The sequence below is a fragment of the Pezoporus occidentalis genome, unplaced genomic scaffold, assembly GCF_034315485.1.
Source record: "Pezoporus occidentalis ecotype Australia unplaced genomic scaffold, CSIRO_AGI_Poc_V1 ctg244, whole genome shotgun sequence".
Classification (NCBI taxonomy): Eukaryota; Metazoa; Chordata; class Aves; order Psittaciformes; family Psittacidae; genus Pezoporus; species Pezoporus occidentalis.
In genome coordinates, this window is record NW_026914330.1 from 715112 (window position 1) to 729017 (window position 13906).

Genomic DNA, 13906 nt, shown 5'->3' on the forward strand with positions numbered 1-13906 from the left:
CACACATCCCTCTTTGCTGGGAGCCATGTGGGATGTGAAATATTCCCCATGTCCTGTTACCCTCCTCGGTGGGTCCCTGTCGGGGGGGGGGGGGGGGCGGGCAGGCACAGGCAGTGTGGGGGTCCTGTTCCCCCCTAGGTAGTCAATATTGGCCGTTTTAGGAACCCGCGGTACGTCTCTGTTTGCTCATTAAAGACCGTTCACAGCACCTGGCCTCCGTGCCTGCCTGGGGGGTCCTGGTGGGGATATGGCACGTGATGAACCCCTATCTCCCTGCTTCCCAGTGCGCCTGCACCCTGACATCGCTGGGGTCCCGGACCATCTCCATGTTCTCCCTGGATGCCCACCCATCAGACCCCACCACTGTGGAAGAGGCCCCGGCCTGGGCCACATGGCAGCACTGGGTTCAACACGTGGCCACCAGACCTGGTACCCACCACTGCAGCAAGTGGTGCCCAGGAGAGTGCTGAGAGCATCCCTGGGATGTGGGACACAGGGAAGAGTGTGAGTGACACAGGGACACGGACAGGCAGACATGGCCATTCAGCCAACAATATCAACATCGCTGTGGGCAGCCATGTTAGTCACGCACCTCCACATCAGGAGGGTGAGGACACACACATGCACATCCACGCACATATATGTACACATGCTGCATGCTTGCACAAGTGCACAGAAAGGTGCAGGGGGGCTGCAGGGTAGGGATGGGGTGCAGGGGAGGGTTTGGAGGTCAGTGAGGTGGGGATGGGTTGCAGCCGGCGCTGGGTGTCTGGGGGGATGCCTGGAGTCTGGGGGGAGCTTTGGGGAGCTCTGGGGGTCCCCAAGCTACACGGGGGGGCAAATGTCCCAAAAGACTGTGGGGCTCCAGGAGGCCCCAGAGTAGGCAAGGAGGGATACCGGGAGTGTGCGGTGGGGTCCCGGCTCCGGGGGTGCTGCTGGAGATTCCAGAAGGTCTCAGGGGATTCCTGGTGTCCCGGCAGTGAGGAGGCCGCCGCCGCTCGCCCCCAGGGGGCGCTGTGCGAGAGGCAGAGCCGGGGCCAGTGTTGCCAGGGCGACGGGAGGGGGCGGGCCACTTCCCGTTGCCATGGGGACGGAAGGCGGAGCGCAGCAGGGCCGGCCCCGCCTGCAGGGAGGGAGGGAAGGGTTGAGGCGGCTGCGGTGGCGCATGCGCGGTTGGCCCGAGCGGTCCCGGCCCGGTCTCGGCGAGCCCGGCGCGGAGCGGAGGCGGCGGAGCGGCGGCCGGAGCGGCCGCTGCCCGAGCGCGGTGAGTGCGGGCGCGGAGGGACCGGGAGGGACCGGGTCGCTCCTCGCCGGGCCGCCGCCATCTCCCGCATCCCGGCACCGGCTAGCGCCGCCCCCCGGGGCCGGGCGGAGGGGCCGCTGAGGCCTCCATGGATGGAGCGGTAGGGAGGGGGTGTCCGTCCGGTGCCCCCGGGGATGGAGCGGCCTTGAACGGGGTGGGGGTAGCCGGGGATAGAGCGAATGGGTCCGGGGCTGGAGATGCGAGGCCGCGGCCCGGGGTCCGCCGTGCTGGTGGCGGCGGGGTCCGGCCTGACTCAGCGGCGGCCGCAGGGCCGTGGCCCCGGTACGGTACGGCACGGCACGGTATGGTATGGCACGCCGGGAGCTGTAGTCCCGGCGCGGGTGCCACCCCCCGTTACCGGGCATCACCTGGGAGAGCCCCGGGTCCCGCGGTGCCCCCGTTACAGGGTTTTGCCTGGTCAGGCAGGGCCGGTGCTGCCTGCCCGGTGCCATGGGCAGCAGGTGCCATTGCCGGTACCAGATGAGCAGGCAGAGCCGGTGCAGGACTGTCTCGGCCAGAGTGGTACGAGCTGACGGGTGGCTGTCACGTTGACCTGCCAAAGCGTGATGCGCTCTTGTCCCTTGTTCTTATGGCAGCACAGTGGTGGTGGCCTTGGCATGGTGGCTGTAGCCTCAGAGCCTTTGGCGGCAGGACAGCATCGCAAGCTTCAAATGGTGCCTTCTCTGGCACGTGTTGAGTGGGGTGATGATGCCCTTCCCAGTGCTCCCTGTGCTGTTTCTTGCCAATGAGCTTCATGCCATACAGGGAAGAGCAGGTCCCTGAAGCCATGGTGCAGAGACACAATCCCAACTCCCCAGTGCCACCCCGAGACACCCCACTGTGACTGTCACTGGGCTGGGGCATTGCATGCCACTGTGGAATGTCCCCACCATCACCCAGGTGTGGGGACATGGTGGGGGACAGCACACCCATGGCATGCCAGTGCATCTGGAGCACGTGGGGCATCTCCAGGGGCTGCCACGGCATAGGACTGCTGGCACGGGTGTCCCCTGCCCCATTGTGGGGTGCTGGCAAGTGGCTCTCCCTGGACCAGCTCCAACAACCCGCCTGGTTTGAACCATCAGGAGGCACTCGGCATTAATATTTCAGGGATGCTGCGCAGGATAAGGATGCCGGCGCAGGCGAAGGGGGAGCAGGCGCGGTGGGAGGCGCTGCTGGCAGCTCTGCGCTCTGCACATGCTCCTGCCACTGCTATTTTGAGTTATTTAGGTTAGCAAGAGAGGAGCGGGGGGGACCAGCGAGGCCAGGGCACCTTGCCTGTGTCCACCGTGTCCCCCTCAGCTGGGCACCGTGGCTGTGCTGAGCAGCACTGATGAGAGCCATGACCTCCCAGCATGAGAGCAGTTGCCTTCCCTCACTACAGGCTGCTGTAGACTTAAGGAACTGGGAAAGGCACTGGAGGATGGACTTGACAAGGAGCTGGGCACTGCCTGCACTCAGGCAAACCCATCTGCCACACACAGGCTCCAGCATGGCACAGGGATGCTCTCGTTGGGGTAGGGGGAAGCGGCACTGGGGGAGACTGTCTGCCATGATCAGAGAGCCGGGGCAAATGGACACCCGTGTCAGCACCCACAGAACCCTTCCCACTGCCTGCCAGCTGCCGGATCAGCTGGGCAGCCCCTCAGCGGCTCCATATGGCACACAGCCTCCACTGGGTTGTCTGCCACCCCCCTCCCGTATTTGTCACTTGAGGAGCCACCGGGACAGCTCCCAAAATAGAAGCTGCGAGTCACAGCAGCCCAGCTCGCCCCAGTACGGCGGTTGCTGCCAGGCTGGCTCCCAGGCAGCCAGTGCTAGCACCAAACGTGTCCGGCACAGCCACCGGCCTCATTCTCCTCCCGCTTTGTTTGGCCAGAGCACGCCAGCCCCCGGCCCGGCGAGGGCTGCGGCGTGGGACGCTGGTGCCTGCCGCCGCCTCCCTGGCAGCATAGGCACAAGGAGCTGGGCTGGACGACCTCTCTGCGCCCTGGCTGCACCAGCAGGACGGGGCAGCAACACACGCCCAAGTGTTTTGTTCGCCGTTGGGCCTTGATTAGGAGCTCTGCGGCCGGACAATTAAAATGCAGCGGTAAGCGTCCCCCCGGCCCCGTCAGTGTGGCTGCAGGCAGCATGGGGCGGGGGGGGCTGCTGTGCACGGCGACCTGAACCCCGCATCTCCCTGCACCGCTGCTGCCCGCAACCTGCCTTCACAGCAGCATCAAGGGCAGGCAGCAGGAGCTGTGCTGTGAGACTAGCCGCTCACTGCTCCCTGGTGACCCAGTGCCAGAACAGCTTCTCTCCCAACAGCTTGGCAGGAATCGGGTCTACATTCTTATCTTAGTTATTCGTTTATCCAAATGGTAGCAGTGGAGACAGGGTGCAAACCGGCCAGGCTGGAGGCTCCCTGCCTTAGGTGTGTCCATCACCTGGCGTCAGGGCTGGGCAGCAGGGCTGGCTCCTGCCCTGGCCCCAGGGCTGGAGCAAGTGTTGGCTTCCCTGTCATTATGCCCGGGTGTGCTCAGCACTGCGGTTGGAGGGCTTTGAAGGCCAATGTGTCGTTTCAGAGGGTGGAAATGAGCTGGGTGGCTCCACGCACCTCAGCAAGTGTCAATGCCAGCTGCGTGGGGATGGACAGGCAGCGCTGTGTGCCAGAGCAGGATCAGAGTTCTCCCTGCCGGGCTCGCACATGTGGTGGCGTGTGCAGGAGTCGGGGTGCGGCTGGTGGCGGCATGCCGGGGAGCACCCGGCACTGTGATGCCTGGATTCATCCTGCTGTGAAATCCGCCCCTGCGGCTGCCGGCACGGGCCTTGGCTTGTTGTGGCAAAGGGAAATCTGTGTGTTCTCTGAGGTGCCAGTGATGGGAAGAGTGGTAGGAATGCTGGGGGGAGAGGGGTGAACAACCCCTCAGCCCCTGGGTTCAGTACTGGGGCAAGGTCATGAAGAAGGTGCTGGGCTCAGCCCTCACTTGGGAAGGTTCTGATGAGGCTGGAGGGCTGGTTTGAGGGGTTAACTCATCCCAGCACAGGTGGTGGGTGCTGGGTGAGGGGTGCTGTCAAGTGTGGTGGCTTCCTGTGCCAGGACGGCTCCTGCTGGGGTTATTTGCCTGAGCCACAGTGAGCCCCAGTGTGTTTCCATATCCCCTCTGCTTCTCAAGGGTCTGCTTCTCAAGGTGCACCAGCTACCCCTGTGTCCCCATGCTGTCCCCAGACCAGGCTCTTCTGGAGCTGGCAGGCGTGGAGCAAGGCTGCCCACCCGGGCTGGGTGCTCTGGGGCATGGCCGCAGCACACAACATGTGCCCCATCCATGTTGTATGTCCCACAGCCAAGTGCTGGGGGAGGCAGGAGTGTCACGGGCTGCCGTGTGGGGTGTGGGCACTGTGAATCCCCCCAGGTCAAGCAGGCAAGACCTGGCCCTGTGGCTCATGGTGGTGGCCAGCTCCGGCATCAGCCCTGCTCTGCCTCTGCTGTGCGCACAGGGCGCTGGCAGCTGCTCCCGGCTATTTCGGGAAAGGGTGGTGGTGTGGGGGTGTCATCCAGCCACTGGCTCCTCCCCGGGGTGCGCACGGAGCCCCCCACCTGCCGACCCCCTCCCTGCGCCAGCAGTGGCAAACGCCGCTGCTCTCCTGGCTGCGCCGTGGCGGCCGCACCGCAGTGCGTGTGGCTCTGGCTCCGCGCTGCGCATGACTCAGCTCGGCGCTGCCAGAGGGAGGGGACCCCTGCCCGCCCCCCGCGGCATGAGGCTGTTTGGGTGGGTGGCTTTGGTCTTCACCGGCTGCCTGAGAGGGGGACGGTGCTCGTCCCACTATGCTGGGGGTTTGGCAGCTAGTGACCACCGCAGGGGCCTCATTTACAGCTGCTCCTGTGGCTAAAAATACCGGCAGCCCGGCTGCATGCCGGTGGCAGGGCCCTGCAGAGGGCAGGATGGATGTGGGGTGCTGGGTTGTCCTGGACCCAGTGGGGGGATGAGCCAGCTCAGCTGCCAGTGATGGTTCAATCGACCACAGTGTGTGGCTGTGCTAGGGCCAGCATCACCGGTGCTGAGTCATGGCAGTGCTGAGGTTGCGAGTTTGGGGGCTGCAGCCGCTGGAACCTTCCCTCCTTCACAATGGGCACCCAAGGAGGTGGCAGCACCGCACGGGCACCCCACTACTGCACCCACTGCCCTTGTCTGCTGGGGTACAGGGGTCCTGCATCAGGGGATCCCCCACTTGCCGACCCCCACATGATCCCCTAGGCTGTGGGAGCAGGAGAGTAGGCCAGGGGGTGAAAGGGGGCTTGCTCCCCCTCCAGAGCCCCCATCTGGCATCTGGGCCTGAGCTCCCCTGGCCAGGGCAAGGGGAAGCGGATTAATGCTGCTGCTGCTGCTGCTGCTGCCGCTGCCGCTGCTGCACGGGGAGGCGGAGGGGTGGGAGGCAGGGAGGAGGCGCCGTGGCTGCAGCGGTGGGGACCCCACCCTCGGGGAGGGGGCAGTGGGGTGGGGGGGACAGTCCCCACACTAAAGCATTTGGCAGGAACCAGCAGGATGGTGTCTTGGCGTGTGTGTGTGTACCCCAGCTCTGAGGCATGGCTCCCCAGCACTCTGCCGTGCTGGGGCTGTGGACATGGGGTCTGTGCTCCCGTGGTGGCTGCCATCTGGGGGCAGGTTTGCCAGCAGATGTTGCTCCTCTAAGCCCAGCACTGGTGGACCCCAGTCCCAGCCCCAGCAGATTAGGCAGCCACCAGGAGCTGGAGGGGGGCAGAGGGGGTCTAAGCTGCTTATGAGCCAGCACCAGCCCCCAGGAGCCCCATGGGCATGCACAGGGACAGAGCTGTGCCCCAGCACGGGGCAATGCCTTCAGCAGTGCCTGCTTCCCCCTGAAACACCTTGCCCATCATGTCGTGTACCACATCTGTGTCCTATGGTGCATGCTGCTGGGTGATCCGGCTCCCCTGGTGCAGGCAGGGGTGGGGGGGGTCCCATGGGTGGCACCATGGCAGCCTGGTCCCATTGTCCACCAGTGCTGGAGCCTGGGTGAGATGGGTGCCCTGGATCCAAGCATGGAGGAAGGCTGGGCTGGTGGTGCACCAGGGTGCTGGCACTGGTCTGACACTTGTCCCTCTGCAGCTGGGGCATGGCCGTCAATGTGTACTCGACATCGGTGACCAGTGAGAACCTGAGCCGCCATGACATGCTCGCCTGGGTCAACGACTCCCTCCAGCTCAACTACACCAAGATTGAGCAGCTCTGCTCAGGTAGGGTGTGGGTCCTGGAGGGGCTGGGGACGGGGACAGACCTGGAGTGAATGGTGGTGGGGTGCCACCAGCCCACACTGACATCGTGGTATGGGCCCGGCACAGGGGCTGCATACTGCCAGTTCATGGACATGCTGTTCCCCGGCTGCGTCCACCTGCGGAAGGTGAAGTTCCAAGCCAAGCTGGAGCACGAGTACATTCACAACTTCAAGGTGCTGCAAGCCGCCTTCAAGAAGATGGGAGTGGACAAGGTATGGTCCTGGGGGCTGAGGGAGGCCACGGTGGCTGTGCTGGGGGGCAGCCCCACCAGCCCCTCTGTGTCTGTCCCCCCAGATCATCGCTGTGGAGAGGCTGGTGAAGGGCAAGTTCCAGGACAACTTCGAGTTCATCCAGTGGTTTAAGAAGTTCTTTGACGCCAACTATGACGGGAAGGAGTACAACCCGCTGCTGGCGCGGCAGGGCCAGGACGTCGCGCCCCCCCCAAACCCAGGTGATCACATCTTCAACAAACCCAAGAAACCCATTGGCACTGCAGGTAATGTCTGGGTCCCCCCGGCGAGCCCTGCCCCCTGCCCTCCCGCCCAGCCTCCTGCACCTCACGTGGCTCCAGCCACGGCTGAGTGTTCCCCCCCTCTGTGCCCCCCAGCCCCTGCCTGCGTCCTGCTCTGCTGCCTGCCTGCCTGCGACCGGGGAGGGTGCAGCGGGTCTGCAGGGACACCTGGGGCAGAGGGGATGGCATGCCCTATGGCGTGCTCCATGGAGGGACCTGGGCAGGGGTCCACTGGCTCCGTCTTTCCACTCATAATGGGCCTGGGGGTGGTTTATGTTCCCTGTGCTATGGTGCCCAAGTGCCACTGTGCACCATGGGTCCCATGGGCTTCCTCTGCCAGCCCCACAGGAGCATCTCAAGGGTTGGCTCACCCATCCATCCCATGGCAAACCCCAGCCAAGCCACAAGCACCCCAATGGGGTGAGATCTGCCAGGGGAAACTGAGGCAGGGAGGAGGCTGAACACAGGACAGCCTGGAGTTGCAGCACAGCCCCAAGCACTCTGCCTGCTCTTGCTGCCTGCTGCTGCTTCCTGGCCCCCAGCCACCCCACTGGCAGCCCCCCCAGGCTGGCACTAACCTGTTGGTCCCTATGTGCTGTCAAGTCCCCCAGAGGACCTCTCCCACCGGTCCCAAGAACTCCCCGAACCCAGCCCGCCTCAGCAACGTTCCCAGCAACATCCTCCGGAAAAACTCCCCTGCAGCGCGCAATGGGGGCAGCGAAGCCGACGCGCAGATACTGGAGCTCAACCAGCAGGTAGGCAGGGTCCCTGCCTGCACCCCTGCCTGTGCATGGGGGCATCCCAGTGTGGGAGAGAGGGAATGGTGCTGAGCCCCCATGTCAGCAGTGCGGAAGATTCCATCTCTCTCCCTCCTCACAGCTGATGGACCTGAAGCTGACAGTGGACGGGCTGGAGAAGGAGCGGGATTTCTACTTCAGCAAACTGCGGGACATTGAGCTAATTTGCCAGGAGCATGAGAACGAGAACAGCCCCATCATCACTGGCATCGTCAGCGTCCTCTACGCCACAGAGGTGAGGGCCAGGACCCCCAGCCCCTCACCCTGCCCCTGGGCTTCCTCAGGATGAGACCACCTTCCTTGTAGTGATCTCAGCCTCTCCCCTTGTTCACTCTCTGGGGTTCGGGGGGGGGGGGGTGTTGGGCTTTGCCAAAGTTATCCCCATGCTTATGGTCACCTGTGCCCCACCAGGAGGGCTTTGCCCCGCCAGAGGATGACGAGCTGGAGGAGCAGCAGCCAGAGGAGCAGGATGAGTACTAAACCTGGCACGCTCCTGCGCTGCCCCGCGCCGTTCCCCCACCATAGACATTTGAGGTCTGAGCCTGTGCGCCTCGCCCTGCACTGTCACATGCCACCATCACAGTCTCCGGCAGCTGAGTCCGCAACCTTGGCATCCAGCAGCTCCGGTGGGAAGCCACTGTCTCCATAAATAAATAGATGTCCACCCAGCACGGAGCACGGCTGTACCTACGCCGGGGGCTGAGGTGGGGACAGGCTCTGGCTGATCCTCGCTACCCCCTGCCCCATATTTATTTCCGTTGTCTCCTCCAGTGCGGGTGCTGCAGCCACCCCGTTGTCCCCACCTGCCCCCTGCGTGAAGCCAGAAGGAAGGAGCGAGTCCTCGGGGTGTTTTCTCCCCAGAGAGGAGCGTGTGCTGCCTGCGCTCTGCCAGCCTGGGGATGATGGGGTCAGAGACAGCGCCCCTGGGACCACTGCACGGGGTGGGGCTGATGCAGGGAGGAGGACAGAGCTCGGAGGAGGGAGGTGTTGCTTCAGGTTCCTGGCACGATGGAAAAGAAACCCCTGACATGGCTACCTGCCTGCTGGTGGCAGTGAGGGGGGGGATCCTGGCCCCCACATCAGGACAGGGGGTCGTGAGTGGAAGCCGGTTTCCTCTGTGGCATGGGGGTCCCCTCGCTCCCTGAGACCTCCCCGGGTCAGGCTGTGAGTGGCAGCAGTGCCTGCCCTGGCCGTCGTCATCTCCCCATTGCATCGCTTGTCTGGTCCATCACTCCGGTTGCAAAAGCCTGCATCTGTGTTAAGTTTTATTTAAAATAAAGTTGTGTGGTAAAACCTTTGTCCTCCCTGAATTGGGCACTGCGGGAAGGCTCGGGGCTGGGAGGAGCGCGGGTGGCTCTAGCTCCGGGGAGAGGGAGCCGGGCAGTACCTGATCGCGGGTTTTAGTCCCGCTGCCGAGACAGTAAGTGAGAGAGACAGCCCGGCTCCTGCAGGCACGGCTGCGGCACAACGTTGCTTACACGGCATTTTCCGTCATGGAGGACGGGGAACGCTATATGGAAGCTAGTTTATCCACTGCGCTTTTTCACCCTAAAACCACAGCGTCTGCTTTTAAACCAGATAAAGCCAGGGGAGAGCGCGAACGCAGTCCCCCACTACCACAAATTATGCAGTCGAGTTTCCCGCATTTGGGGAAATCGCAGGGGTCAGCACACCCGGAGTGCAAGGGATGAGCCTCGCCCAAGGAAAACCACCTGCTTGATCATGGTGTCTCCCCTGCCAGGTAAGTATGACTGCCCTTCGCGCACCCACCGCCACCCGCCGCACAACACACACACACCTCACGGACACCGCACGCGGCGCTACCGGAACGCGCTCTGCTCCACTCCGCACCCCACCGCTGCCATCGCGCCCTCGCTCAGAGCCCTCGCACGCCCGAGCCCAGGGGATGATTTTGTGCCGCGGGTGTCCCGTGATGCCTCGCGGTGCTCGTTTGCATGGACACGCCCCCTGCCCGCAGGCCCCGCCCGGAACGCGCGTAGCAGGTCCGCCGCCGGCATGGCCCGGCCCCGCGGCAGCGCCACCTAGCGGAGTTGCGGAGCTCAGCCCCGGCAGCCCGCGGAGGCACCGCCCACCCGCGCCCGCCGCGTTGCGAGTGTCGTGACAGGGCTCGGGGGTCGGCAGCGCAGAGTCCGGCGGCACTGGGCATGGCGGGCACGGCAGAGCTCGGGCCCAGCAAAGGGCGCAGCCGGGCCGGTGACTGGGGGCTGTGCAGCTGCCCCGAGCCCGGATCGAAGCCAAGCTGGGAGAAGCCCCGCGGGAGGGTCGGCTCCTCGCTGTGTGCGTGGGGACAGACGGACACCGGGCGCCCCGCTGCCGGGGGCGGCGGGATCGTGCACGGCCAGGGACGAAATGGGCGAAGCCGCAGTGGCAGCGCTCGGCCAGGAGCCTGGGCGGCGGCTCGTGGCGGCGCGGATCGGACACTGCGGGACGGCACCGGGCAGCCCGAGGTTCCCGACGGGGCAACGGCGTCGTGGAGAGGCGGGGGGGGGGGCGGGTCCTTCCTTGGCTTCCCCTTTTCCCTCCTTTTCCCTCCGTTCTCCCGAGCTGTGAATGGTTCGGGCCACGGAGGGGAGGCAGGGGCTCTGCAGAGCGGAGCCTGGCGCTGGGGGCCGTGTCCGTGCCCGCAACCACCGCGGGAGGCATCACGGGACACCCGCGGCGCACGCGGGCGTGGTGCGGGATGGAGCTCGTCCCGGTAGCGCCGCGTGCGGTGTCCGTGAGGTGTGTGTGTGTTGTGCGGCGGGTGGCGGTGGGTGCGCGAAGGGCAGTCATACTTACCTGGCAGGGGAGACACCATGATCAAGCAGGTGGTTTTCCCAGGGCGAGGCTCATCCCTTGCACTCCGGGTGTGCTGACCCCTGCGATTTCCCCAAATGCGGGAAACTCGACTGCATAATTTGTGGTAGTGGGGGACTGCGTTCGCGCTCTCCCCTGATGTAACTGGGGCAAAGACAGAGCTGGGGGGGTGTATGTGTACTCAGGGATATGTATTCCCCCACACGACTTCTTCTTCTCTAACTTGGGTAGGTATAAATCTGGTTGGTGGGCCACCCGGTGGATGCAGTGGTCATAGTTGAGGTCAAAGGCTCACTGTCCAAATGGAGCCCAGTGACCAGTGGTGTCCTTAAGGGTCAAGGTGGGGACTGATTCCTGTCTGCGACATGGACAGTGGGTTTGAGTGCACCCTCTTCAAGTTTGCTGGTGACACCAAGCTGTGTGGTTCGGTTGATATGCTGGAGGGAAGGAATGCCATCCAGAGGGACCTTGACACACTTGTGAGGTGGGCTGATGACAACCTCATGAAGTTTAACCATGACAAGTGCAAGGTCCTACACCTGGGTCAGAGCAATCCCAGGCACAGCTACAGGTTGGGCAGAGAAGAGATTCAGAGCAGCCCTGTGGAGAAGGACTTGGGGGTGTTGGCTGATGAGAAAATGAACATGAGCCGGCTTCAGTGTGCACTCACAGCCCAGAAAGCCAACCGTATCCTGGGCTGCATCAAAAGGAGCGTGACCAGCAGGTCGAAGGAGGTGATCCTGCCCTTCTACTCTGCTTTCGTGAGACCTCACCTGGAGTATTGTGTGCAGTTCTGGTGTCCTCAACATAAAAAGGACATGGAACTGTTGGAACAAGTCCAGAGGAGGCCACAAGGATGATCAGGGGACTGGAGCACCTCCCGTATGAAGACAGGCTGAGAAAGTTGGGGCTGTTCAGCCTGGAGAAGAGAAGGATGCGTGGAGACCTCATAGCAGCCTTCCAGTATCTGAAGGGGGCCTACTAGGATGCTGGAGAGGGACTCTTCATTAGGGACTGTAGTGACAGGACAAGAGGTAATGGGTTAAAACTTAAACAGGGGAAGTTTAAACTGGATATAAGGAAGAAGTTCTTTACTGTAAGGGTGGTGAGGCACTGGAATGGGTTGCCCAGGGAGGTTGTGAATGCTCCATCCCTGATGGTGTTCAAGGCCAGGTTGGAGAGAGCCTTAGGTGATATGGTTTAGTGTGAGGTGTTCCTGCCCATGGCAGGGGAGTTGGAACTAGATGTTCTTAAAGTCCTTTTCAGCCCTAAGTATTCTATGATTCTATGATAGCATGTACTAATCTGTTCAATAATATTCTTGCAAGGACTTTTACAGCAATGGAGAGCAGAGTTATACCTCGGTAGCTTGAGCAGTCTGACTTTACACCTTTTTTCTTATACAGAGTAATGATGATTGCATCACAAAAATCTGATGGTAGTTTACCTTGTTCCCAACAGCACACAACTAGCACGTGAAATTTAGCATGAAGTGCTTGGCCTCTCTGCTTCCAGATTTTGGGTGGGATTCCATCGACCCCAGCTGCCTTGCCAGTTTTCACCTGCTGTATAGCCTTAAGAGTCTCTCCCATGGTAAGGGCTATATCCAATTCATTTTTCACCAGATATTGTAAGATGGGCTGGATTCCTGTGCCTTGGACTACAGGGTTAGCACTAAAGAGTGTTTGAAAATGTTCAGACAAACAATTCAGGATGGAGATTTTATGTGTAAGAAGCTTTTGGCCATCTGCACTAAGTAAGGGGCTTTGAACCTGGTATGTGAGTCCATACACTGCTTTCAGAGCCTCATAGAATCCTCTGTGGTCACCCAAATCTGTGCATAGTTGAGTCTTTTCTGCTAGGTTGAGCCACCACTTGTTCTGGATGTCTCGAGGTTTCTGTTGGAGTTTACTGCATGCAAGACAAAAGGCTGCTTTTCTTACATGGCAAAATGGCTGAGCAAGGTGGGCTTGATGGGCAGATCTCTTCTTTGTCAGCAATTCGTGGACCTCCTGGTTGTTATCGTCAAACCAGTCTTTGTTTTTCTTTAAGGAGAACCCAAAGGATTCTTTGGAGGACTGCAGGATGCTATTTTTAATATGTTGCCAAAGCACTTCAGGAGAAGAATCTATAAGCTGGTCTTCAAGCCTAGTTTGAAGGTTAGCCTGAAAGCTGTCCCTCACTGTGGCTATTTGAAGATTGTTAACATTGAGCCTCCTCCTTGGAATGCCACCCCTCTTAGGTTTGGGCTTAAGGTGGAGGTTAAGTTTGCAACGCACAAGGCAGTGGTCTGTTTGACATTCTGCACTAGGCATCACTCGGGTGTGACAGGCATCACAAACATTTCTCTGGTGCACTAAGAGATAATCAATAAGGTGCCAATATTTAGATTGCGGGTGCATCCAGGTTGTCTTCACACTGTCTTTCTGCTGGAAAATAGTGTTGGTGACGGTAAGCTGCTGCTCTGCACAAAACTCTAGCAAGAGGCATCCATTATCATTGCAGCTACCAACACCGTGCTTGCCTAGTACTCCTTTCCAGGCTTCAAAGTTCTTACCTACTCAGGCACTGAAGTCACCAAGGATTATGATCTTATTATCATCTATAGGAACCTTTTGAGTGAGGCTACGCAGGTCAGTGTAGAATTTGTCTTTACCTGCAGGGTCAGCTTGCAGAGTTGGAGCATATATGCTGAAAAGAACAGCATGTTGCTTATTGTGTAGTGGAAGGCGTAAGGAGATAATACGATCGGATCGGATCTGGTACAACATTACATCTTTGTCTTCATAACTTCTTTGTTTCAATGTCTACAGTTCTCGGAGATTATCTCGGTGTTCTAACTTCAACTCCTCTTGACTCCCATGATTTGCAGCTGATGAGGGTCGGGATGTTCGTGCTCTCGTTCAGGTCTGTTGGCGCAGCTTCTTGTGCAGCATTCCCCACGCCAGGGAGGGACTGTAGCGATAGTACAAAGGGTAATGGGTTAGGTGTAAGGAAGTTCTTTACTGTGCAGGTGGCGAGGCACTGGCACAGGTTGCTCAAAGAAGTGGCGAATGCTCCATCCCTGGCAGTATTTTAAGGCCAGGTTGGACAGAGCCTTGGGCAACATTGTGTGTGTGTGAGATGTCCCTCCTCATCCATGGCAGGGAGGTTGGAACTAAACGATCCTAAGGTCCTTTCCAACCCAAACCTACAATTCTGTG

At 61.0% G+C, this 13906-nt stretch overlaps 2 protein-coding genes and 2 non-coding genes across 6 annotated transcripts; 2 read left to right on the top strand and 2 right to left on the bottom strand.

Annotated features, from left to right (window-relative positions):
• Positions 1–1107: 1107 nt before the first annotated feature.
• On the top strand, positions 1108–9183 carry MAPRE3 (microtubule associated protein RP/EB family member 3). 3 transcript variants are annotated; one of them, XM_062622643.1, is made up of 7 exons: positions 1108–1264; positions 6412–6539; positions 6645–6790; positions 6873–7074; positions 7693–7844; positions 7969–8121; positions 8298–9183. In XM_062622643.1, the coding sequence occupies exons 2-7, from the start codon at positions 6419–6421 to the stop codon at positions 8364–8366; spliced, it is 843 nt and encodes a 280-aa protein (XP_062478627.1). In that variant the 5' UTR covers positions 1108–1264; positions 6412–6418; the 3' UTR covers positions 8367–9183. The 3 variants fall into 3 exon arrangements, with proteins under 3 accessions (XP_062478627.1, XP_062478626.1, XP_062478628.1); XM_062622642.1 differs by lacking the exon at positions 1108–1264 and adding an exon at positions 3183–3395; XM_062622644.1 differs by lacking the exon at positions 1108–1264 and adding an exon at positions 3183–3395 and having other exon boundaries at positions 6873–7029.
• A 288-nt stretch (positions 9184–9471) lies between these two features.
• Positions 9472–9635, bottom strand: LOC134165656 (U1 spliceosomal RNA). The gene has a single exon (XR_009965602.1). It is a non-coding gene; the product is annotated as a U1 spliceosomal RNA (small nuclear RNA).
• Positions 9636–10677: 1042 nt separating this feature from the next.
• Positions 10678–10841, top strand: LOC134165651 (U1 spliceosomal RNA). Its single transcript, XR_009965598.1, has one exon. It is a non-coding gene; the product is annotated as a U1 spliceosomal RNA (small nuclear RNA).
• Positions 10842–11980: 1139 nt separating this feature from the next.
• LOC134165650 (uncharacterized) lies at positions 11981–13654 on the bottom strand. Its single transcript, XM_062622673.1, has 2 exons — positions 13478–13654; positions 11981–13394 (listed from the first exon to the last, which is right to left on the bottom strand). Exon 2 carries the CDS (start codon positions 13103–13105, stop codon positions 11981–11983), a length of 1125 nt encoding a protein of 374 aa, XP_062478657.1. The 5' UTR covers positions 13106–13394; positions 13478–13654.
• Between the last annotated feature and the right edge of the window lie 252 nt (positions 13655–13906).